The sequence below is a fragment of the Neofelis nebulosa genome, chromosome 12 (assembly GCF_028018385.1).
Source record: "Neofelis nebulosa isolate mNeoNeb1 chromosome 12, mNeoNeb1.pri, whole genome shotgun sequence".
In the NCBI taxonomy this organism is placed as follows: Eukaryota; Metazoa; Chordata; class Mammalia; order Carnivora; family Felidae; genus Neofelis; species Neofelis nebulosa.
This window is the reverse complement of record NC_080793.1, coordinates 24,568,562-24,594,599: the sequence shown is the minus strand read 5'-3', so window position 1 is coordinate 24,594,599 and position 26,038 is coordinate 24,568,562. Positions and strand designations below refer to the sequence as shown.

The 26,038-nt window shown below is 48.0% G+C and overlaps 1 protein-coding gene across 6 annotated transcripts in view; it reads right to left on the bottom strand.

The window, feature by feature from the left end:
* Window positions 1–26,038, bottom strand: part of PTPN3 (protein tyrosine phosphatase non-receptor type 3) — a 149,434-nt gene that overhangs the window by 20,382 nt on the left and 103,014 nt on the right. For 5 of the 6 annotated variants that reach the window (XM_058694617.1, XM_058694619.1, XM_058694620.1 and 2 more), the window contains 7 exons: window positions 25,328–25,462; window positions 22,336–22,512; window positions 12,731–12,917; window positions 12,499–12,576; window positions 11,362–11,418; window positions 10,182–10,338; window positions 7,146–7,306 (listed from right to left, as the gene is read on the bottom strand). In XM_058694617.1, the coding sequence (XP_058550600.1) occupies window positions 7,146–7,306; window positions 10,182–10,338; window positions 11,362–11,418; window positions 12,499–12,576; window positions 12,731–12,917; window positions 22,336–22,512; window positions 25,328–25,462 (952 nt within the window). The remainder of the gene's footprint in view (window positions 1–7,145; window positions 7,307–10,181; window positions 10,339–11,361; window positions 11,419–12,498; window positions 12,577–12,730; window positions 12,918–22,335; window positions 22,513–25,327; window positions 25,463–26,038) is intronic. The other variant, XM_058694618.1, reaches the window with a different exon arrangement.

Below are 26,038 nucleotides of genomic sequence, written 5' to 3'. Positions count from 1 at the left end.
CAGGGGGGGGAAAAAAAAGGAGGGGTTGCTGAAGGGGCAATAGGGAAGGAGAGATCAAACAGTAGAAAGACTCCCTTTCAGGGAGCCTGGGTAGCTCAGTCAATTAAGCATTTGACTTGGGCTCAGGTCATAATCTCACGGTTTGTGAGTCTGACCCCTGCATCAGGTTCTCTGCTGTCAGTATGGAGCCCGCTTCGGATCCTCTGTCCCCCCTCTGTCTTTCCCCCACCCCCACGCGCACTCACTGTATCTCTCTCACAATAAATAAACTTTAAAAAAACAAGAAAGGGGCGCCTGGGTGGCTCAGTCAGTTGGGCGTCCGACTTCGGGTCAGGTCGTGATCTCACAGCTCGTGGGTTTGAGCCCTGCGTCTGGCTCCGTGCTGACAGCTCAGAGCCTGGAGTCTGCTTTGGATTCTGTGTGTGTCTCTATCTCTGTCCCTCCCCAACTTGCATTTTGTCTCTCTCTCAAAAATAAATAAACATTAAAACAAAATTAAAAAAAAAAAAAAAAAAAGACTCCCTTTCATGGCTTCAGCAATGACCGGGATCTACTGGAAGGCAAGGACTTTCGAAACAGCTGCTTACAGCCTACTTCCTGCATCAAGCACCCAACTGTGGTCTTCATGAAGGCAGGCGTCTTGTTTGCTGCGTTCATCACCATAAACCCTAGGCCAGCACCGCACCTGGCACATAGTGCGTGCTCAATCACCATTTGTAGAGTGAAGGAACAACGGATCTGCAGCTTTGAACAAAGGGTGCAAACCACCGAGGAAAGCCTGACAAGGGGTGTCACGGAGCCATACAATGAAGATAAGAGCAGCTCATTTTCCATGAGGGCCTTGAGAGGCTGTTTCCCCAGTAGCACTTTGTAGACCTAATTTACTACTCAGGGGCAGTCCGTCTACACTGGGGACTTTCCCTTTCCCTTGTACCTGACCCAGTCAGAGGGCAAGGGATGCTGGAGGGGACCTGGAACCTCCTTCTACATTCCTATGAGGGTTTGCTGAAATAAACTAACACGACTGCTAGTGATTTCATGACCTTCAATAGTGCCACTTTATTTTTTTTAACTTTATTTAATTAGAGAGAGAGACAACACACGTGGGTGAGCAAGTGTGGGAAGGGCAGAGAGAGAGGCGGGGACAGAGGATCCAAAGTGGTCTCTGGGCCGACAGATAGCAGAGAGCCCAATGTGGGGCTCAAACTCACTATGAGATCATGACCTGATCATAACCAACTAGGCCACCCAGTGCCCCAATAGTGCTACTTAAAAAAATTTTTTTTTAATATTTATTTTTGAGACAGAGAGATAGAGTACGAGGGGGAGGGGACAGAGAGAGAGAGAGAGAGAGAGAGAGAGAGAGAGAGAGAGAGAGAGAGAGAGAGAGAGAGAGAGGAAGACACAGAATCCTTATCAGGGTCCAAGCTCTGAGCTGTCAGCACAGAGCCCAAGGTGGGGCTCAAACTCACGAACTGTGAAATCATGACCTGAGCCAAAGTCAGACGCTTAACCGACTGAGCCACACAGGTGTCCCTTAGCAAAAAAAATTTTTTAATGTTTATTTTTGAGAGAGAGAGAGAGAGAGAGAGAGAGACAGCGTGAGTGGGGGAGGGGCAGAGAGAGAGGGAGACACAGAATCTGAGCTGTCAGCACAGAGCCCAATGTAGGGCTTGAACTCACAAACCATGAGATCATGACCTGAGCAGATAGTCGGACGCCCTACTGACTGCACCACCCAGGTGCCCCCCAGTAGTGCTACTTTAAATACACAGTCCCAGATGCAGATCCCACCCTTTGGGATCAGGTATTCTTTCATACATAAATACATGGTAATTAAGCTGGGGTGCCCCTTCCTTTAAATGGGCATCTGGCATTTGAAATGTGAAGCCCTCACACCTGTTCCTGCTATTTCACACATCACAGAATACTTTCCTTAAAGAAAAAAAAAAAAACTATCCGGAAAAATTCTTACATGTTTTTTTTTAAGGTATGAATTCTAATCTTGAAGGTATAATTGCCTTCACTAATTTCTACGTGTGTCAATTTAAACCTCTCATTAAGTCTTCAGCTACCTTGGTCCTTCCAAATCAACTTTTATAGTAATCACAGGAGCCAGTGAGTCACTTGTTTTGACACCACTGGATGTTTCCTCTAAGGGCGATGTAGGAGGGAGTTCAGGAAAAAAGGGTTAGGAGAGAGAAAAAGACGGGTTCCGGCTTTGGTAAAGGAGGAAAGTGAGGTGGGATGGGTGGGGTATCTGAGCTGGACATGGTCTCTGGTGGAGTGTTGTAGACGCTGCCGTTACCAGCGTGGAGAGGGCCGGAGGACAGATGTTCATTTCCGTTCAACCCCACCCCAAAAGCCTCTGCATAAGTCTTAACTGGACAAGAGGCAGGGAAGTTGCAGGTCACCTGGTCACTGGATGAGGATGGGCACAACTGTCCTTAGCTGGGAAGCTGGTTCTCAAAGGACACCCCTTCCCTTGCTTACACAGAAAGGCCAACTCAGGGAAAGCATGAAATGAGCCACAAATTTTATTCAGGAAGGAATGAACCTGGGGCAGACTTAATGAGCTCCTTAACGAAAGACATCCTGGAGGTGGTGAAAGACTGGGGGCCTTGTGAACCCCAAATCTTCTCCTTTACATGAGACAGAGTGACGCCCCACCTTGGCTGAACCAGATAGAGTATTCAGGCAGTTTGATGCCAATCGGTCACACAGAGTAGCTCAGGCGGTGTAGCTCCCAGAGGGAAGGGCTCAGACTGGGGGCTGGGTGAGCAGCTGGCTGGCACCCGGCAGTGGTGAGTTCTGACACTAACTAGGCTTTAACACAGATTCTAATCTGACCTCTATCCAACAACCAGCTATTTGACACAAGGCAAGTCCCCAACCCCCAAGTCTCATTTTCTCCGTCTACAAAGGCGTGATCCTAAAGTTGTGAGAATCAACAGAGACAACATATGTGAAATACACTTGGCAGATTCCAAAGTGCTACAGAAATGCTAATTATCATTAAGCGTGATTTTATTACAGCTGGGACCACATGCTCTCTGGAACACATTAGCAATTGTTTACCAAAAGCCATGGGAGGGATGGGGAATCCCCTAATGAAAAAATTCTTCAAAATGAGCTTTGCCGAAAACCAGCTAGCCATCACAGGAGGGGTTCCATCTATGGTCCAGCTCCCCCAGGGCAGGCCCTTGGCAACATGGAGTGGGGGGCATGGGCACCTGCTAGGGACCAGCCTCTTCTTTCTGCTTCTGTCCAGAGCACAGCCCCCGTTAGACAAGCTGATGGTACCGGAGGAACAGGTGGAAAAACCAGAACAGCCAAGACTCTGGAGTTAGACACCCCAGCCTTCCAAGCCCAGCCGACACCACCACTTCCTGTATGGAGACTGAGCATGTTTTTTAAGAAATAATAATAGCTGTTACTTTTTATCGCATCCTTAGCATGTGCTAAACAACGCACTGAGCATTTATCTCATCGAACCCTTACAACCAACCCATGAGCTACCCAATTTAGAGCTGGGGAAGTAGAGGGCACAGAGAGGTGAAGGGACGTACCACCTGAGGTCACACAGGAAGTGAGTGACAGACCCAGGATTTAAAGTCTGCCTCTGTGTGGCTGGCTAGATTGCTTCTCAGATCTCTCCTCGCTCTGATGCCGTACTATACGGAAAACAAGCCCCACACATAGACAGCACTTTGTTGTTTCCAAACGCTGTACAGCTGTTCAGAGAACAAGCTCCTGAGTGAGCCTGTCGGATTCCAATCAGGCTGAACCATTTACTGTGCACTAAGCTAAGATCTGATCCTTCATCTACACAGTGGGGATAACAGTTCTGTGAGGTGGGGCACATAAAGCACGTGCCACATACTAAGTGCTCAATTAAAGGTTTCCCTTTGTAGTGGTTTCCTGTCTGATCTGGCTTCCTTGAGCATCCCTCCACTCTAGCAGCTGTGGGAGACATCTCCCCCCACCCCCCCATAACCTGGACTGTTACATTACTTTCCGCACTCTAGGGCTCCTTGGGGGGCAGTGTGGGGAGACTGAAGAGGCAGGGCTCCATGTACCCCACCAGCTCCATCACAGAGCAGCTCTGGTGTTCTCTCCTCTGCAAAAGATATTAGTTACAAAGATGGTTTCCTTACTCAATTTCTAGAAAATATATAAATGAAGTGTGTAGATACTAAACTTTAATCCTAAGGTTTCTGTGTTCTCCATTCCTCATGCTACAGTCCAGCTATACACCCTATATACCCACTTGGGGTGGGTAACAGTGGTACAGGGGTTCTTGTACAATCTCTACTCTGTCGTCCCTTAGGTCACCTTGTGCACTAAATCCTCCTGAGGATCTTGTGCAGAGCAGCAGCACCTAGGAGGGCTGACCCAGCAGCTGTGGGCGGGGCCCCACTCAACATGCTCCTCAGGCCACATGCAGGTGGTGACTGTATCACCCTTGGAGAGACACTCCTCAGAACCACAGGGATAGTGGGTACTTCTCACTCAAGTATTTATAAACTTCTTAGTGAAGTTCAGTGAACAGCATGTAAGGAAGATCTTCTGTGGGATTCCCATATGAATAACGAAAGTGGAGGCAGCTGAGTGGAGGGGGTTTTCTGGAGCATGGTTTCAGAACCACAGTCGAGCTCTTGTTCCCTCTTTGGGAGCCCACAGTGCCTCCTTGTGGACAATCTGATCGGGGACAAATGGTGCGCAATGGAAGGACTTCCATCGCCTGGAGACTCTCCCAGGACTCTGTGTTGCATTGCTCAACTCGGGGAGGCCTGTTTCCCTGTGCTACCTGACACCTTAGGAACTTAGTCTGCACTCAGGCTGTGACCTTCTTGGAACGACCTTCCCTCCACACTTAATCCCACCCATTCTCTATCAATATATCTCACCCCAGAGGACCTCCCGGAACCCCCTTACCTCTAGTTCCTACAGAGCATACATCCTACATAAGGAAAGCTTGTCCTACCTTTGTCTTTAGTGGTTTCTGGGACTCACGATACATCCCCAAATATTAGACCGTAAGCTCCTTGGGACCAGAAACCCTCCCTTCCCCTCATTGTGCTCCTGATCTAGTGGTTTCGGCACATGGTAAATACCTAATATACGCTTGCTGAAATGAATGAAATACCTAATATACACTTGCTGAATGAATCAATGCCTCCATGGTGCCCCCCCCCCCACCTTTCCCATCCCCTCCAATGCCCAATACAAATAAAACCCATATTCTGTAACTGGCTTTTACCTTCTCCTTGTTTCAATTATTTTGGAGAGGGTTTTAAAATGTTGAGTTTTACAGTGTTTAAAATGTATATTTCAATTTTGAACTTAAGCCAATAGAGCCTCTTGCAGGACACTGGAAAAAAGGGCTATTTGTCTTTGTAGATACTCAGTATATATCTATCATTTCTACCCAAGTAATTAGATTATTTCTACTCTCTTCCCCAGCTTTCATTTCCACACAATAGGGAGTTATATTTTGTTTTCCAGGGTGGGGTCAATTATCATCACCTTTCACTTGTGGGTTTTTATTTTCTACTGTTGTTCAGATACACACTGCTCTAATAATCTATTTTATTTACATTCTATTCCTTATACCATCATAAACTTTTCTTTTGCTTAAGTCTCTTCACTTTGCATTCTTTCCTGTTTCGTGTTCACATTACTCAAGCTTTCCTGAGTCAATATGCGATCACATGCATTTGACAAACAAACTTCTTAGTTTTGCTTCTGTGACTTTTCCCTTGCTATGGCTGACTTGTGCTTTTGAATCTGATCTGGGACTCTTTCCTAATTTGTGAATCCAGACTGTGTATGTTGTCGTTAATCATGATCTATTTTATTTTTTTTAAGATTTTAATTTTAAAGTTTATTTATTTTGAGAGAGAAGAGTGGGGGAGGGGCAGAGAGCGAGAGGGAGACAGAGAATTCCAAGTGGGCTCCACACTGTCAGAGGGGAGCCCACTCAGGGCTTGATCTCATGAACCATGAGATCATGACCTGAGCCAAAATCAAGAGTCAGACGCTTAACCGACTGAGCCACCCAGGCACTTCTTAAAGATTTTAATTTTTCTAATATTTATTTATTTTCAAGGTAGAGAGAGTTTGTGTGTATGTGTGAGCGGGGAAGGGGCAGAGAGAGAGGAAGACACAAAATCTGAAGCAGGCTCCATGCTCTGAGCTGTCTGCATAGAGCCTGACGTGGGGCTTGAACCCAAGAACCATGAGGTCATGACCTGAGCCAAAGTTGGATACTCAACTCACTGAGTCACCCAGGCACCCCTTAAAGATTTTATTTTTAAATAATATCCACACCTGACATGGGACTTGAACTCACAACCCCGAGATCAAGAGTTGTATGCTCTACTGACTGAGCTAGCCAGGCACCCCCTATTTTCTCATAACGGTCTACTTTAGGCTTCTTTGTGCTCTTCTGTTTTATTGCATGAACTCCTCTTCTTCTACTTCTAACAAATGTGGAAGATAAACACATTCCATTTTCACTCTGTTAGTGATCAATACAATGGACTTAAAAGCCAAATCTCCTTTGTTTCTGCCCTGTTCTGTGGGGGCTCTGCATGTGTCTTTGTCAATGGTCTCAATTCTGTGATTCGAGGCCCCTCCTGGGGAAGGACGACAGGGTCTGACTCTGTTCCTACTCCTGTTCACACAGGTCCAGAGGACTTGGGCAGGCCAGCCACTCTGCCTTCCTGGGATGACACGACCTGCTCCGAACTACGGAGTGGGTCTGCTGGGGTCAGGGATGACCTTCTCCTCCACCCCTCTGGGGCTCACTCACGCTGCCTCTCCAGCACCTTCTCCTGCTGTGTGTTTCAAGCTTTTGTGTTGGCAGCTAAATACGCTCAGAGTCCCTCCTCCTCGATTCCTGACATGATTCTCCATGACTACCGAGTGTTACTAGATAAGAGGGTGAGGTAGAGTTCAGCAATAGCTGTGGTCCTATCCCCTGCCTTCCAGGCCTGCTCTGCCACCCTGCCCTCGGAGCTCCGCCTGTGTTCCCACCATGAGCTCAGGCCGCCTGGTGACTCAGATGACTCAGCAGCCACTGAGCAGCCCATCGAGGCACTGAGGCCCGGGCCCAGGCCTCAGCCCTCATGGTCTCTTACCTCAAACTGGATCAGCACTGTCCCGCTTTCAAGGCCCTTCTTTAGCTGTTCCATGGATCCCTCCAAGGTGTCCCCACCCTCTGGACAAGTGGGGAAAATGGCCTCTGGGAACAGCTGGTTCAGTTCATCTTCAGATCTGATGTCAGTGAATGAGTGGACGGCTGTAATGGGCAAGAAAGAGGGTGTCTGGCAGGGGCAGAACACTCTCGTTGATCCGTTTCCTCAAAAAAAATTATACTTATGACACCTGAATGCAGATAGTTTAAAACAGCTAATTAAGTGATTAAGCACATGGTAATCATTTTCACCAAAGACACTACTTCTTGAATGATTCAGTAAGTGCTAATTATACAAAATGACATACTAATCTTTCTGGCTAGTTTTAAATGATGGCATTTTGTACTCAGAGCCTTTTGACAAAGGTAGGAGAAAGGGAAAGAAAGTTCTCTCTGACCTGGTTATTCTTCCACCTATCTCTTCTCTCCCCCACTTCTTTCTCAGGTCCCTTTCATTTACTCCCTTAAAACATGCATTTTTCCTGGATACACTATGACAGCACTGTCCCACGGAGTCCGGCAACCTCTACCTCAAGGCCATTTTTAGGTAGGAGGCTCCTAAATACATTTATTACTAAATGTATCTAGTCCTAACACCTCCCACGGGTTTGGTCCTCCCTCTTCAGTAAAAATTCTCCCTTCACATCAGACTTGTATGGGTAAAGACAAACCAAGTCCCCTCCCAACCCTACCCCCCACACTAACTTCCTGTCCACTCTCACATGCCTCCTTCTGTCCATCGCCACTTTCTTCTCTGATCTCCCAAAATGGAAACTTTGGGATCATCTTTGAATTTTCCCTTTCCACCCAAGGAAGTCACTCCCTTACTCAAAAGCCTTCAGTGGCTCCCCATTGCCTTCAGGACAATAAGAAAGGAGAAGGAAAACAACGTCTGCATTTGCCCACATAGTCGAACCGAATGTTGAACCCCATTTTACAGATGAGGAAATCGACCATCAGGTTAAAGAAGTTGTCCAAAGTGTCCAAAGTGTCAGACTCTTCGGGGCAGGCAGAGGCAGGAGGACACAAAGGAATCCAGTCAGTCCACATCTCTCTGATCCAAAAGACCACATTCTTTTCACAGACCAGGGAAGCGTAGCTCTTCTGCTGTTTTGTGAGGATGTGATTTGTTTGATCTACTCCCTGTGCTGTTTATTTTTCTTTCATCAATTCATTTTTACTTCTATGTTTAGTTTTATTTGAGAGAGAGCAAGAAAGAGACAGGGAGAGAGAGAGAGAGAGAGACAGAACACGAGCAGGGGAGGGGCAGAGAGAGAGGGAGAGAGAGAGAATTCCAAGCAGGCTCTGCACAGTCAGCATGGAGCCTGATGTGGGGCTTGAACTCACGAACCTCGAGATCATGGCCTGAGCTGAAATCAAGAGTGCCAACCAGTGGCACTGCCACTCTCTAAGAGTCTACAAACATCCATCTTCTGCTTCTCAAACCAGTGCCAGCTTCTCAAACCTGGCTGGTGGAGGATTCCCCTCCCCGGCTGGCCAGAGTACTGAAGTGCTGCTCCCTGTGGTGGCCAGCATGCCCCGGGGCATCGTGTGAGAAGGCCTACCCCCAATCACTGGATACCTTGGTTTCCCGTCATGCAGCCTTCACAGTCATGGACCGAGGGGCAACTTAACCTCTCCGGATGAGGTTTCCTCATTCCCTCACTTGGAGATGTCATACAGACCCTACAAAAGTGTTATGTAAAGCAGTTTACACAGTGCGAGGCCCTTTGCTGGTGTGGCACAGACATCAGCTACTATCACTCCTGAACACCTGCTGCGGCTGGGCGTGGCATCGGGGTTCAGTGGGGATGGGGCGGTTGTGGGGGGTGGCGGGGAGGGATCTGGAGTGATCCGGTAAGGCCTCCCAGAGGAAGAGGGATGAGAGCTGGCAGGGCACAGCTCTGGGCTTGGAGATGTAAGGGAACAGAGGGAAAGCAGGTGTGCGGGGGTCTAGGGCCGTGGCTACACCTGTGCTGCCGAACACAGATGTGCGGCCAGGGCTTCGAGTCACACACTCCATTCACCTTCAGCATTTTAGAACTGGGCAGAAGGATTCAAGGACTCGGCTTACTGTTTAACAACAACAACAACAACAACAACAACAACAACAACAACAACAACAACAACAACGGTATTCAATAGAGGCCATCCTTCAAGCGCCTACCAGGCATCAGGAAGCATCCTGTTGCTTTCCAAGGATAAGCATTTCATCTTCAAAAGAACCCTGTGATGGAGTGATTTATTGTCACCCTTATTTTACATCAGAGGGAACTGAGGCACAGACTGGGTAAGAAGGTCCCTCAACCCAGGAGAGGTCGAGGTAGGATCACTCTGAGACAGCCAAGCTCCTGCCTGACTCTACTTTACTGACTTAAACAGAACCTGATCCTTTGCTCCCTGACCCCAAATGCAAACATCTGGCAGGCCGGGGTGGTGGGGGGGGAGGGCACAGGCAACAAAGAGAGGTGCAGGATGTGGGGGAGCCAGCCTGGAAGAAATCAGGGCTCAGGTCCTGCACTGAGGGGGTGGGTAGGTCCCACCTACCTCCAGAGGACTGGCCAGGAGGGGCTGGGCCCCGCGTGGGCAGAGCTTCACATTTCTCAAGTGAGAAGTCCCACATCCTGGTTCTTGATTTTCCCATGTTGGCTACAAGGCTCAACATTTTCTTTTTTTTTAAAAAAAAAATTTTTTTTAACGTTTATTTATTTTTGAGACAGAGCATGAACAGGGGAGGGTCAGAGAGACAGAGGGAGACACAGAATCTGAAACAGGCTCCAGGATCTGAGCTGTCAGCACAGAGCCCGACGCGGGGCTTGAACTCACGAACCGCGAGATCATGACCTGAGCCGAAGTCGGACGCTTAACTGACTGAGCCACCCAGGCGCCCTAGGCTCAACATTTTCAAAACCACAAAACGGGTCCGAGAGGGCCCTACTTTGCGAAGGCCCTGAGGTTCCTCTCCTGTGGTGGCAGTTACCTTTCCTCCTGATCACCAGGGCCAGCTCCCGTGTGTGGGACTCCCGGCTGGCTTTGATGAACATCACCACTTGGTCATGGGTGTGTTCTGAGATGTCCCGGCCATTGATTAACACAATTTGATCCCCTTCGTTCAGCTTAGGAATGCAGGTGTCCGCCTGGGTGGAGAGGAAAAGCGAGTTTCTTCAGTTACCATAACACAATCCTCAAGGGTAGAACTCGGATGCTCTCGGAGCCCAAACACTTAAGACCACGTTCAAGTTCTTTTCTCCCTCGGGGACGACTGCCACTATGTTTATATCCACTACTAGGCTGACATGGTCGCTGGCTGTGGGATTTGAAAAAGATGCTCGTCACGACGTAAGCTATGCAGCATTTTCAGAATAAGGCTATGGCAATTACTGAAGCCCTTTCTCCCTGGTAGCCAACCTTCACTTAAGTACTGTAACGTACTGTGAGGCTCCTGATCTTTTGTTTTCTTGATGTGCTGTTAGAAGATGATCTGTCAGTTGAAAGTATTGGTCTATCTTGCATCGGAGAAACAGTGTAACACCAAAGGCAGAAACTAGCACGCAGAGAAGCAGCACACGGACTAGTGTAGGAATGGAGACCCTCTAAATTCAAAGAGGCCATGATAGTAAGAAAAAGTAAACTACAGGCTTAAGGACCACTTAAGAGTAAAACTTCCAAACCGGTACTTTCTTAGGAGACACAGCGACTCTTTGGTGCACCCTGTTCTAGAAAAAAAGCAAATGCTCTCCTGAGGAAGCCTAGACAGAAGGCAGAGGGCAGAGTGGTGGTGGTAGGATGGTGGGTCCATGTGCCCAGAGTGAGTAGAACAGCAAACTCTGTGCCTCAGTTTCCTTTTCTTGAGAGTACTGCTACATTTGAATGAGCACACCGATCACCCAGAGATCTCGGTAAAAATGCAGATTCTGGTTTAGGAGGTCTGGGGTAGGGCCTGAGATCCTGCATTTCTAATGAGCTCCCAGGTAATGCTGGTGCTACACTGACCAGCAAAGTTCTGGGAAAAAAAAACATGGATTCCGTTCTTTCTTTCCATCTCTATGCATGCATTTACACACACTCTTTGTTGCTGGTAAAGAAGCAGGACACAGAAACAGAAATGTTAGATTCAACGGAAAAAAACATGTAGGAAATAATGAAATGTGTTAACTTACAGGTGACTCTGGGTTTATCCTTGAAACCACAAGAGGCATCTTTTGATCCACTCCTCCCTATAAACGTGTTAAATTAAAAACAACAACAACAACAACACTTGAATAGCGCATACCAACAAAGACTTGCAGACACAAGAGGGGCTCATACTTCACTTTAACCTATTCTAATCCCAGGGCTTGGCACTCTTTCAGCACACAAGGTTCCTGACCCCTCGGGGTCTAGTGCGGTAACCAGAAGCCTGCTCAGAAGCCTCTCGCTGCCATCACGAACCAAAGGTGCGCTCAGGTGTGCTTCCTTTTAAAAAATGCAAACGTCCCCAGAGGGCTCTGCACGCACAGCCTTGAAGTGCTGTTGGAAAGGGAACTTTCCGTGTAGCAGAGAAAAGCTGTAGAGACAGTCACAGGCTGTGAGGGCAGGGCCTCAGCAGGGTGCTGGGGTACAGGAAGGGGAGTGCCTGGTGGCAGCTGGGGCTTGGGCAGCAGGGACCACCTGCCCTCATTCTGCTCTAGAGCAGGGGTTAGTCAGCTTTGCCAAGGGCCAGAGGGGACATATTTTAGGTCTGGGAGAGAGGCCTTTGTCACAAGTGTTCAGCTCTGCCCAAGTGCCAAAGTAGCTGTAAACCGTTTGTAAATGAATGGGTGTGTCCGTGTTCCAATGACACTTTATTTGCAAAAACAGATGGGATGTGGCTCGTGGGCCACAGTTTGCAGACCCGGCCGAAAAGCAGGCAGAGATGGGGAAAGGCCCTGTAAATGTCCCTCCAACTTGAACTGTTATTCTCTCTCACTGGCTTCAGTGATGCCGACAGGCTCCCCCCAAAAACCCCTCTTCTGGAGGCAGGTCTGCTTGCTGACCGTGTGTCATCTCCGAGCTTCGGTATACGCATTTATAAGATGGGTTCAAAAATACCAATTTCCCCGATGAGAAGAACGCTATCAGGTGATATAAAGAAGTGCACAGCAAACACCAAGAACACAGTAGGTCCTTGGTGTCAGGCAGCTCTGGGGCCATATTAGAAAACTCCCTAGTTTCCTCAGATTAGACTGAGGCACACAGCACACCCCTGGGGGAAGTTTAAAAGCCACCTAAAGACTGCTCCAGAGCATACAACTTCCTTATAAAGACACACGACATACCTTAAGATTAAATCCAAATTTTCCATCTTCGTCTGGCGTGATGCGGATCAAAACTAAGTAGCCATCACCATTATCATTCTGGAAAACGTTGCAAAAATGATCAACTACGTTACTTCTCTCTCCAGCTGGTGGTGAGGAGATATCTTCTTTTAGTTCTAACTACTTAAACTGCCCGTGACGTGCCTTACGGCACAGGGAATCCTGGTTGGTCACAGGACCCAAGCTCACCCACCTTGTCACAGTAGTACTGGCTGGAGTCCTCGGTGGAGCCCCCTTTGGTCACCCTGTGGAAGGCCTCTATGAACTGCTGATCGACGCCATCTGTTGAGCAGGAGCCCGGAGCATTTGAAGATGGAGATACAGAACTGGATGACTTCTGGGTCAGGCAGCTTTGTGCTGGATTGTTCTCGGATAGACTCCTTCATCATGGGGAAGGAGGAGATATCTTAATAACTGGATTAACATTGTAGCAGAGCAAGCATTACTGGCTGTGGGGGCCTGGCATCCCAGGGCTGTCATGAGTTCCTGCACACTCAGAAGAGCTCCAAAGGTCAACCCCAGGGCTCTGGCCCACCTGGGGTCCACTGGCTGCCCTTGCCCTCATCTGGCCTAAATGTCATCACCTTTAGTTTTGGGGATAAAGGGCAGGAGGGGAGGGAGGATCCAGGAGCTGCTGAAAACTCAGCTCCCTTCCCAGCTGCGTTAGAAGGTGACAGGGAAACACGCCTGGCTACCCTGGTGGTTTAATTACCGGAGCTCGCTCAGATGCATGTCTCCATTCCTTCTGAAAGCTTTCTCCTTCCATCTCATTCCTGCTGTTAGCTCTGCTTCAGTAGGACTCTTGGCTACCCCCCAAAAATGGGACTAACATTGCACATTCAAGACCATTTATATTAATCCTAGTCTGCATTATTTGCCTGTGACCTCCATTAATTGTCTCCAATGATATTATCCTTCTTTTGTTTTTCTCCAATCAACGTCCTCCCTCATCTTAGAGCCACACTGCCCCATATGGTAGCCAGTAGTCACCTGCAGCTCTTCAAATTTCAATGAAGATCTGGAAGTTCCTTGGTTGTATCAGTCACATCTCAAAAATGCTCAAGAGCCACATGTGGCTGGTGGCTCCCGTTTTGGACAACACAGTTACAGAACATTTCTATCATCACAGGAAGATCTCCTGGAAGTGCTGTCTTAGAGAATTATAGACTACTAGAATCAAACAGACCTCTGCAGTCCTCTGGTCCAACTCCCATTTCACGGATGAAGAAACTGGTCTAGACAGCTGACTGACTTGCCCATGGACACACAGCTTCCCCCTCACTTAACATACAGAAGCTGGTGGACCTGGGTCCCCGAGCATCTCTTTCTTCTCCAGGCCGTGCCACGTCTGCTCTTAAGACTCCTTCCCCACCCCCCTTACCTCTCTAAGCTCACAGGGCCACAGGGAGAAACCATCTCAGCCGTCACTTGACGTGTAGGACACTTGACTTCTCTGCATCATGCACACCCACACTATCCCCCTGCAGAGCCACGTGCCTAGCGAGAGATGCCTTAAAATGCCTACAGAACGTAGGGTTTTCCTTACCTTCTACAGACTCTGCCACATTCTAACCTCATACAGATTTAAGTCATGAGAGAGGTGAGGAGACGAGGCATTCAGTGACACATAGTACACAAAAGACAGTTCCTGCTGTCTCTCACTAAAATTTTCTCTTAAACCCTTGTCTATGGATTTTTCATTAAATCAGGGCTCCTCTGTTCCCTAGCAAGTTCAAACGATCTTACTTTAAATTTAAAATCTGTGTCATAGTCACACAATACTTCACCATCTCAACTTATGTGAATATAAAAATTCAGTGACAGAAATAACAGCTATATGCAAGCGAAGAGTTTGGCCTTATGGCTTTCGAGTTGCTGGGTGAGGGAAGGGTGCTATGGATGGCAAGGCATCTCAGACACAGGATATTTTGGAAGTGAAGCTGTATACCAGTGGTAGATTTTCAGACTGAAATGAAAGAGACTTTAATTAAAACTTAAAAAAAAAAAAAAGGTCCCCCCAAGTAGGGTAACTCAGCCAGTTTAACATTTACAAGAGCACCCCCTAGTGGCAAGAATCGCAACTGCTTGGCAGCTGCCAGACAAAAATCGAGCCAAACCCAGTTTAGGAAACACTATTTCCAGTTCTAGGGGTGGAGCTGAACCCTTAATATGAAGTTGCAAATAGCATACACTCTTCAAATGTTTGGAAGGCTCTCTAGAGGGTGACAGTGACAGAAAGGGTGAAGGGCATATAAACAAAAAACCAGAAGAGCCAGGTGACAGAGCAGAAGAGAGCAGACTAATTTCAGTAAAATTCTAATTTTATATTCATTATATTTAATTTCTACATTTTGAATGTGTGGCTTGCATCATATAAAGTTTTAAAGTATTTTTCTTTTTCAGTATAAAATGTAACCGTCTACCTAACACAGCCCACAGTGCTAAAAATAATATATTCAAAGTCATTACGTGCCCAATCCTATTTTCTAAGTAGGGATGGAGGTTACTTTTAGAGAGCAATTTATTAAACATATGACAATTTTTTTTGGCTGATCAACTATGTACAGACGTTCCCTGTAGGCTGCTGTAACGTTCTGCTCAGCGTGGAGGATGGACAGACAGATGGTGAGGAGGACATCAAACGAGAAGTAATGAGAAGGTGGCAGCTGGATACAGCACACGGAAGCCACGAGCGAAGATGCCAAACCAAGCGGGCTTCCTCCCTCCTTGGGGCAGGATGTGAGGTGCTACTGAGGGAGAGCCCAGTGGATGAGGAGGGATGAGGGGAGCTGCAGGGGGTTGGTGGGGGGGGGGGAGGACCCGGGTTCCAGGGAAAGGAGTGAAGAAAGGGGTAGGATGAGCCAAAGCAAGAAGACAGTATGGGCTGACGAGGCCAATAACTGGGGAGGGAGGGAACTGAAGAGGTCTGTCCCTGAGGCAGGAAGGGGGCACTTGTCAGAGGAGGGGGGACACAGAGGAGACTGCCACTGTTGTCTGGAAGCCAGAGCAGCCTGGGAGGGACGGACCACCTTCGGCTCCCTGGGGAGAGAGGGGACAGGGACAGACTGGCTGACAGGCAGACCAAAGGGTATTCACCCTCAGGAACCAGAAGCTTCAAAACTGTAAATGCCAACGACAGGTATCAGAAACAAAAGCCATGCCAGAATTCACTTGTCAGAAGAGAAGCGATATTAAAAAAAATTAAAACTGCCCACGGAAGACTCCCGTGTGACGCTTGTATACCGCTCTTCCCTAAACCCTACAAAAGGACAAGGGCGTCCACCCTAAGCCTGTTAAAGCAAGCGAAGCGGTGCTCCATGGAGGGTTTCCCAGCTCTAACTGAGCTACCAGTGAGGTGGTGTCTCTACGGGGGTGGGACAGAACAGGGGCCATTTGGTGTCGTGTTTCTCTCTGGAGTCTAGGAGCTTCCTGAGGTTGGGAGAGACCTTCGTCCTCTTTCTCTTCCTCTCCTAGTGCATGTAACACTCGGCCCGGCATGCGAGTGCTCAGGTAAGACGCTGAGTGAACAAAGAAGAAAACCACCTTACTCAAGTACCCGGGACTGACTGAATTACTCTAGAAGAGCACAGATTTCACCCAGTCACCTGGGAGCAGAGGTGAAGAGATGGGCTACACAGTTCTCAGCTTCTGCGAGCTCAGAGCTGCTGAGAATAGCACATTCACAGGAGTCCCCTGAGGATCTTGTTAAAATGCAGACTCTGATTCAGCAGGCCTGGGGTGGGCCTGAGGTCCGCATTTCCGGCAAGCTCTCAGGAGATGCTGATGTTCCTGAGCTGTGGCCAAAAGGGGAGTTATGAAGGGCTAGAAGAATGCAATGTGTCCTTTGAATAAAATTCCCGGAGAAATTGTCCACATGGATTTTATCTTTACATCAGATTCACCGAATAACAAATGGAGTAATCTTTTCAAGTGTGGGTTTTTATGATATAGAGACATTCTTCACACGATACTCTTATCTCTGTAATAAAAGCCAAGGGCCCAAGATCAAAACTAAACTGAAGAAATTGCTGAAGTGGCTCAGGGACTCTGGTGCAGACGTGTTCCCTTCTGGGCTCTGCATTTCTTCACTAATGAAATCATGGGTCATGCGTCTGTCCCCCACCTCAGGCTGCCCCCTCAGATACTAAGACATCTCAAAGGCAAGAAAGCACTTGTTAAAATTCAGCTAATTCATGCTTCAGTTCTCTGATGAGAGTTTCCTGCCAGAGGCCCTGGCCCTGCAGTAGCCTCAACCACACGGCTGTGCTCACGGATGACAGTTAACCCAAACTCGGCCAAGTCAATCCGTTTGATTTCTTCTTTAACACAGACGCCATGTGATGCTGTTCAGAGGATATGGGCACCTCACGTGGAGGTGGCAGAGGGGGCATCCCCCTGTGACAACGTTGGGGCTTGCATGTAACCGTCTGTCCAACCTCGCAAACAGTCACGGAATAGGTACTAAGTCTCAAGCACTGTGCCAGATCTGCGGGGGAAGGAGAGGTCAGCAGGGCACTGTCCCTCTACCCTCAAAGAGCTCACTGTCTAGTCAAGGAGAAGACATAAAAGCATAAAAATGATCAAGTAATATCATTGTGTTGCAATGGCGACGCTCAGGCATCTGGGGTATGGTGGGAGGCCAGGAGAGCCTTCACAGAGGAGAGGGAACTGTGCCTGGAGTTCGAAAGATGAATTAGGAAGGGTCTGAACAGGTAGTCGGGGGGGGAGCAGAAGGGGGTCTAGGCCAAACACTAACGACAAAAGAGACAGGACAGCAGCACATGCAGAGGCATGAGATTCTGAAAAAGCAAAGGGGAGTGACGTGCTGGGGCACAGATTTCACAAAAATAAGGCTCTCAGCCTTGTGAAAGATGGTTTGGGAGGAGGAGAGACCAAAGTCAGGAGGACACTTAGGGCGGTTTCGCAACAGTCTCTGTGACAGACGACGGTGGCTGACACAGGCGTGCAGTGGGATGGCGGAGGGATCCGATTCAACAGATGTTCGGGAGGAAGACCAACAAGGGGAGAGCCTAGCTGAGGACGGTGGAAGAGAAGGAGTCCAGGATGGTGGAAGTTTCTAATGGGTGCAAACAGGGTGCAAATGTGGCTGCTTTCACCAAGACACAGGAGGAGCCACAGGTTGGACAGGGAGACGATGAGTGGAGATTGGGGTCCCTTGGGGCTTCAAGTATCAGTCATACGTCTACATGCATGTGGACAGACGCCAGGTGAAGGACAGGCAACGTGCAGAGAAAACAGACACAAAACTGCTGATGCAGTCCTGTCGCTGGCTGGCCTCCTCTGACAGAGACCCTCAGATGTACACAGATCTGTGTGCCACTGGCCAGTGTAGCACTGATGTGCTCAGGGAACAGTGACTAGCAGGCCGAGGGGTGGAGAGGGGCTGACAGAACTGGAGTCATTTCGTATAAAGGAGAGTAGATGGGGTTATCGGGTACAATCAGAAATGAGAGCTCCAGGCAGGGATCTGTGGACGGCCCTGCTCATGCTGGGTCAGCATCAAGGACACTTCCTACACAGTCTGGACAACTGGGGTGTCCAACACCAGAACAGGCCGCCACACTGCAGGAGGGCTCCCCATCCCCAACGGGGCGACTGGGTGACAGGGCGTACAGCATTCTGCACTGCCGATGTGGTTGCAGAGAGGCATTTCTGAAGTCCCACTCAGGGCACAGAAGTTGTCGTTGTCTTTGTGGTTTTAAATGCTTATTGATTTTTTTAATGTTTGTTTGTTTATTTATTTTTTGAGAGAGAGAGACAGAGTATGAGCAGAGAATGGGGGGAAGAGAGAGGGAAACAAAGAATCTGAAGCAGGCTCCAGGCTCTGAGCTGTTGGCACAGAGCCCGATGTAGGGCTCGAACTCACTGACCATGAGATTATGACCTGAGCCAAAGTTGGACACTCAACTGACTGAGCCACTCAGGTGCCTCAAATGTTTATTGTTTTTTTTGGGGGGGGGAGGTACAGAGATAGAGGGGGACAGATTATCTGAAGCAGACTCCTCACTGTCTGCACAGAGCCCAATGTGGGACTCGAACTCGTGAACCCTGAGACCATGACCTGAGCCGAAATGGTACGCTCAACCAACTGAGCCCCCCAGGCACCCCTGGAAGTTGTTTTTTTTTAAATCTTTAAATGTTTTTTATTTATCTTTTGGGGGGAGGGGCAGAGAGAGAGGGACACAGAATCTGAAACACACTCTAGGCTCTGAGCTGTCGGCACAGAGCCCGACACGGGGCTCAGACTCATGAAGCATGAGATCATGACCTGAGCCAAAGGTGGGCGCTTCACTGACTGGGCCGCCCAAGCGTCCCTGCAGAAGTTGTTTTTAATCTCTGCTTTGCAAAGTCACTTTTCCTTTAGGGATATTCCCCTCCCACATTTTCTGGGTGGTAGGGAATGGTAAGTTGTTTTTTTGTTTTTTGTTTTTGCCAAGAAGGAAACTTCCTTTGCTGCAGATTTCGGCCTTCACTCTGAAGCAAGCAAAGGGACACGGAATGGCCAAGAGAAACCTGGGAGTTAACAAAAGACTACAGCCGACTCGGGCACAAAGCAAACTGCCAAGGATTCATAACTATAATCATCAACTTTGCTGTGCTGCTATAAATACGGAACAACCCGGAGAGTGACTCACCCGCTAAGATAACGTGCGGAGAGCCTGAGCCGCACCACCCTGGGTTTAGAGCCAAAGTCTATCTGCTCTTTTTCTTCCCTTCTCTTTCTTCTTCTTGTTTACATGGGTACAGAATGTTACGCTTACTTCTCCTTTCTACAAGGAACCCTCCGTACTTACCGCCTGTGATGTTATTCATCCGATTTCTCTGACGGAACACTCCTTTTTGCCTCTTAACACAAACGGGCTGTATAAAACATGCCACACGTTTCTTCGACACATTGCAGAAACTCAACTACAGTAGGGTTCCCCCCCCCCCCAAGTACAGACCGGCTTTTCCTGCTTGCCTTGGACAGTGGGGGACCCCAGACTCCTGGGGAGGGTGCAGCTGGCTCTGCCAGCAGGAAGCGGTCCAGTAGGGGCAGCCATTTTTCAACTGCTTACCCCACTCACAACGCCCGGCCGCTAACCTGACTCTGGGAGACGTCTGTTGGCGCAAAGCCACGACAAGGAAGGCTGCCTTGGAGTCGCTATCCACTACGTTCAACATTCAGCTGCAGTGAAAAAGTGCCCCAGGACGACCCACCTTACGAGGTCTCATGCAAGAGTTTCAGAATTGATGTGCAGTGTTTAGGGGTGTGCAGGGCCCAAAATTACTTGAGTCAAACGGGACTCAAGGTCTCTCTCTGTCCCCCCAAAAAAAAAAAAAAAAAAAGTTGAAAAAAAAAATTAAAAAAAAAAAAAAAAAGGGGGTGCCTGGGTGGCACAGTCGGTTAAGCGTCCGACTTCAGCCAGGTCACGATCTCGCAGTCCGTGAGTTCGAGCCCCGCGTCGGGCTCTGGGCTGATGGCTCAGAGCCTGGAGCCTGCTTCCGATTCTGTGTCTCCCTCTCTCTCTGCCCCTCCCCCGTTCATGCTCTGTCTCTCTCTGTCCCAAAAAAAAAAAAAAAACAAAAAACAAAAACGGGACTCAAGGAAGTGAATTCTGAATCTAACTTAAAAAACACATACATTTAAATGGCCCTACGTGGACTGTGGCTCCTGTGTTGGACTGTGAGGGTCTAGCTGCTGCATGATTCCATGATGTGGTGGCAGACCACAGGAGGAAAGCCTGACATGGGACCGCAGACCGTTCCCCAAACTCTTTCCTTTTACGAAAGTGGCAGAAGATGCAAGGAGGAAGGCTGACTGTGTGCTATCTGCCCAACTGGACTGGAGGCCCCTTAATGCAAAGACTTGTCTAATTCCCCTTGATGTCCCCTCAATGAGCAGCAAAAGGCACAGAAGTTACATTGCTGCACTCAGCCATGCACGCAGCCCTTTAAAATACACACACCCCACCAGACACAATCCGTCTCCTTCTAGCCCACACTGGTAAGTACTGTCAATAGCACTGTCTGTGATGATGGAAATGCTCTGTCTGCGCTGTCCAGCATGGTAGTCATTACCTACATGGGGCTCTTCAGCACTTGAAATGAGGCTTGGATGACTGAAGAGGGCATTTAAATGTTAAGTAATTTGAATCTGAATAGGCACACATGACTAGCGGCTACTGCACTGGCCAGGGGGAGTCGAGATACTGCCCAGCGCCATGATGGGACTACATACCACAAGAGGAAGGGCTGACATGGGGAGTGTGACTGAGCTTTCTGGAGCCCTCGGTGCATTTCCTAAACGCTCTTTCACCTTCCCCAAAGCCACAGAAGCCCATCGCAGAATCAAACTGGCTCAATTCATGCACGCCTGCATTCCTGCCTTGTATATCTAGGTTTGCAAAACCTTGGCGTCCCACGAAGGAACTCATACCCTTCCACACTGTCACTTCAACGGAGCTGCAAGGTGGGGCAAGAGATACTGATCATTTCTGCAAAAGCATCATCCAAGCCCAGGTCACAAGGAAATAACGACCGGAGGATTATTTAACCAGAGGTGTTAAGAACACAGATAAGCTGGCAACCATGTCTGCTGCGGTCAGAGACAACAGAGAGGTGACAACCTCACACATAAATGGGAAGCAAGATTTGCAATTCACCTGCCGATGTCTAGAATACAATCAGGATGCGTTTAATGCTTTAAGCCTAGCAGCTAGAGTGGTAAAAATTTACAGATTAACTGAAGTGGCTTCTTGCTAATCCTGGGCTGTTCAGGGAGGCATTATGTTTCTATAGTTCGGGTACAGTACGGGACTTAACAGAATGAGCACCCAGTGCCTGTGGGTGACTTCCTAATGGTTGCTCCAGTTCTCTCATCGTTCAGCTTAAAATGTCACTTTTTGATCATGTCTACTTTAAAAAATTTGAGGTAGCTAACTCTAAAATGTATAGATATGGGAGAACTGTGAATTCATTGAGAGAAAAAAGTAAGACCCATGAATAAGGCAAGGAGGAAAAGAAACAGGGGCTGTATCGGAAACGTGGGCTAAGGGAAGCCAGTGCAATTGAACCTAACATGGAGCTCTGAGTTCCCTGGTAAGCAAGACGAAAAGAGAACTAGTGAATTAGATATACCTTATTGAATAATAAAAGAACTCAAGCCAGTGCTTTCGGAGAGACATTTTTCCCTGGCCTTGAGATGTGAAGGGAGTTTGTCACATTTATAAAAAGGAAGATGGGGGCATACAAGGAACTTAATGCAAACTGTTGACAAAAAGTTAACAAAGTTTCAGAGATGTTCTATGCATGTTTTTGCTTTATACTCCCAATTCATCTAAAAGCAAACCTTGAGGGCATACTGTGGGTCTGAGAAGGCTTTCTGTGGACAGGTAGAAGTAAGCATATTTCCAGTGATCTAGAAGTCCTGCAGTGGTAAAACTTTGGCAATCTAGAGAAATACCCCAGCAGTTAACGTATCTATGCCCCTGGAATGTGAATTGATTTAACCTGGGCTTTGCTCATGAACTAGAGACTATTCAAGGGAGCAACACATATGTGGAGAGTAGGTCTCTGTCACAGACAAAAATGAGTGCAAGCTCTAGACCTCAGGCACACAGCTTGTCGTTCTGTGGCGGAACGGACAGTCTGACTTATGCCGTCATCCTGGCAGAGAGCACCGTAGGGTGTTGGCTGCAGGCTCTAGCCCTTGACCTAAATGGCCATCTGGGCTTGAGCAAATTCCTCAACAGCCAAAACAAGCAGATACAAAGAAGAGAACAACACATTTCTTACTCTCGGTGAGGGCTCCGGTTCTGAGAAACCTCGGAATCGCTGTCTTTCGGGGACAGGGAGGCCTTGTACGTGTAAAACACATCTTCAGTTTCGGTAATGTACGTCATCTCGTTCGCAAGGTTATCTGCAGAAGAGTGCCGTGGCTTCCGGATTTCGTGCCGGAGCCGAGGACTTCGCCTGCGTGGGAGAGAGGCTGAGCGTGAAAGTCCCGAAAGCAAATTGCACTTAAAAACTTCGTTAGACATCGGCGATCTGGCTTTGTGCACTGACCTTTCCAAGGATGCCTTGGCTAACGCTGTTGGAAATTAAGAACCAGTTAACCCACTACTACACCAGAATCCACCAAGGGCCATGTGGGTTCTCAAGACTCTCAGCCCCGTGGTATAGCCCCCAAGACGGTAGCGTTGACTGTATACGTAGGCAGATGAGAGCGGTTTATGCCCTTTGGGAAGCGGTGAGTGTTGACTTAGGGAGCTATTCTTCCAGGAGGACTCAAGCTCTCAATGCACAGATAACACACCATACTGACTACTGATCAATTCTTCAGAGTCATTTGAGCACCAGTATAAATAAAGGGTTTAGAAGCCAAAGTACAGTTTTTGGCAAAACTGAAACCTTATTTCAACTACATCCCTTCATGTGAATTTCACTTGATCCAAGAAGCAGTGTTTGCTTTTAAAAATATATCCTGTATGCCCTGTTAGGTGGGCTTAGCAGCAGTAGCTAGCTATGTGGCTGCAGGCAAGTCACAACACCTCTCCGGGCCTCAGCTGTACCTACCTGCTCCTGAGAATGAACCAAATGAAGCAATGATCTCCGGACGCCTGGGGAAGCACCTGGGCATCGGCTCCTGCAGTGGGTGATCCCAGGCTGCTGAGCCTTCTAAGTTTTATTTTCTCTCAGTTTTTCCACCTTCTTCTTTGTGAGCCATTTCTCTTTGAGACTGTCAGGGCCTCCTCCACTATTCCCATTCCCCCTGGGCTCTGCTAATCAATAATACTGTGTCCAGAATAGGGTAGAAAGGCTCGTGACTCCTCAGGAGGGGACCTATAAATAGCAGTAAGAGCTCCAGGCCACGGGTGTGGCAACATCAAACCCCGCTGTTCTCCTGGATGCTGTCCTGGGCCTCTGCTCTGGGGCCCTGGCATCAGTGCCTAAGAGGCTTGCAGACAAAGCTGCTACTTTACAGCATAAATCTACCACTTTAGGATGAAGTGCCTAAATCGTGGGAAACCAAGAAACGAATCTACTCAGTCATACTGTGATTTCTAACACTAAATGCCATCAGTATCTCTGGCTAGAGCACTGGGCCCCCGGGGGAGGGTCCTCACCCAGCCACCCTGCACAGCAGCTCCGTTTTGTGCAGGTTAGAATCTCCCCTAGTCCTAGAAGATCCGTCCTTGGTAACTTATAGGCCCACCCTGTCTTTTGTGAAATGAACAGAAAGCCATACTCTTAATTCCAGCGTGGAGCTGGGGCAGTGCCTCTGGCCGGGTTTCCCTCTCCTGCTGATGATACCTGGTCATTTTGGAGGCATTCACAAAAATGGGCTGATGTCTCTCAGGAACATTATAATAAAATAATGATACTAATTCCATCTGATTTCTTTTAATCGCTTACAAAGCACCCGCACACTGTTACATCATTTGTGGTGATTTTTACAACCTTTTTACACATGGGGAGACTGAGACCAGAGAGGTAAAGAAACTTGATAATTTAACAGAAGAGCCAAAATCTGAGTCTGGGTGATACAGTTATACAATCAGTGCCCTTCCCACTTGGCCAAATTGCCACTTCCTTCCTTTCAAGCCATCATATTAAAAAGTCGGTGGGCTACTTCCCCAAGCGCATTAGCTACTGTTTTTCAGAATCCTGCATCCTACATTGCATACCTTTACTAGGCTTTCCCAAAGTTTATTTCGTGCGATGTCAACGGAAAACAGATTAAATAAAGCTCAGCATGCTTCCTTATCACAGGACTTCCCAGAACATCAGTATGCCAGCGTGTATTGTACTCCCAAAAGGGGCATTTCAGGAGGCTGTAGTTCTCAAATTCAGACCAAATAAAAAAAATTTTTTTTAATTTTTATTCATTTAATAAATGTTTATTCATTTATTAAATGAATAAATGGGGGGAGGGCAGAGAGACAGGGAGACCCAGCATTCAAAGCAGGCCCCAGGCTCTAAGCTGTCAGCACAGAGCCTGATGCAGGGGCTCGAACCCATGAAAGTGAGATAATGATCTGAGTTGAAGTTGGAGACTCAACTGGCTGAGCCACCCAGGCACCCCCAGACCAAATAAGATTTAAAAAAAAATTTTTTTTGGGGGCGCCTGGGTGGCTCGGTCGGTTACGCGTCTGACTTTGGCTCAGGTCATGATCTCACAGTCCGTGAGTTCGAGCCCCGCGTCGGGCTCTGTGCTGACAGCTCAGAGCCTGGAGCCGGTTTCAGATTCTGTGTCTCCCTCTCTCTCTGCCCCTCCCCTGTTCGTGTTCTGTCTCTCTCTGTCTCAAAAACAAATAAACGTTAAAAAAAAAAAATTAAAAAAAATTTTTTTTTAATGTTTATTTATTTTTGAGAGACAGAGACTGGCAGGGGAGGGGCAGGGAGAGACAGGGAGACACAGAATCCGAAGCAGGCTCCAGGCTCTGAGCTGTCAGCACAGAGCCCGACACAGAGCCTGATGTGGGGCTCCAACTCAGGAGCTGTGAGATCATGATCTGAGCTGAAGTCGGACGCCTAACTGACTGAGCCACCCAGGCGCACCCCCCACCCCAAATAAGTTTTTAAAAGAGAACATCCCAGAATTATACACTAAGGAAAATGTTTAGTAAGGCTTGCATATTTCACAACAACAGTAAACTGTTAATTTTGCACCAAGCAAGCACACAAACATAAACTCTGATTGCAGGATGCCTATATTGGGAAAACGTATGAAGTTGAATTTTTAAGAGAGAGAAAGTGGGTGGTGCAAAAAAAAACGAACACGTACCAGTTAGGAGTGATAGGAGGGGACCGAGAAGGCAGGCTCTTGGTTTCTAAGTGCTCCACTGATAACGATCTCCGCATGGCTGGGTTCCACACCATCCCTCCAATCACCTTTTTGCAATACTGGTTATTTACAGACCTGAAAAACCAGAAGCAAGGTTCACTTTCCACACAGACGCATTCAACAAGAAATCATGGCGTAAATGAAGCAAATAGTCTAACCATGCTCCCCCTCCCCGGTGGGCGGCTGGTGAGCACCGGGATGACACCAGCCAAGGTTACAAGGGGTCAGAGGTACGCAGGTCAAAAGCGGTTCCGTTCTGTCCCGGCTCTTCCTGGTTATCTCTTCTCTTCTGGTGAAACTATTTTCTTGAGCCTTACTACTGCAAGCAACAAAGCTGGTCCCACAATATAACCAAACCATGCCACTATGGAACTATCAGGATAGCACAGAAATGCAGTTCAAGTTAACTCCAAGGAAATCTCACTTCATTCACAATGGCACGAATACAACCGTCAACCATCCTTCCAGGAAGGTTTCTTCGTCATGCAAGCTGGCAGAGGCCATTAGCTGTAAATCACAGATAACTCTTTGAGAGAAGGCCTGAGAAAATGCTTTCACAGCGGCAGGTTCTAAGAACATGCCATGCTACGTTCTAAGAAAGGGCCTCCCTGAAGCTAACTTTTGTGTTTACTTATACCTAGAGAATTTAAA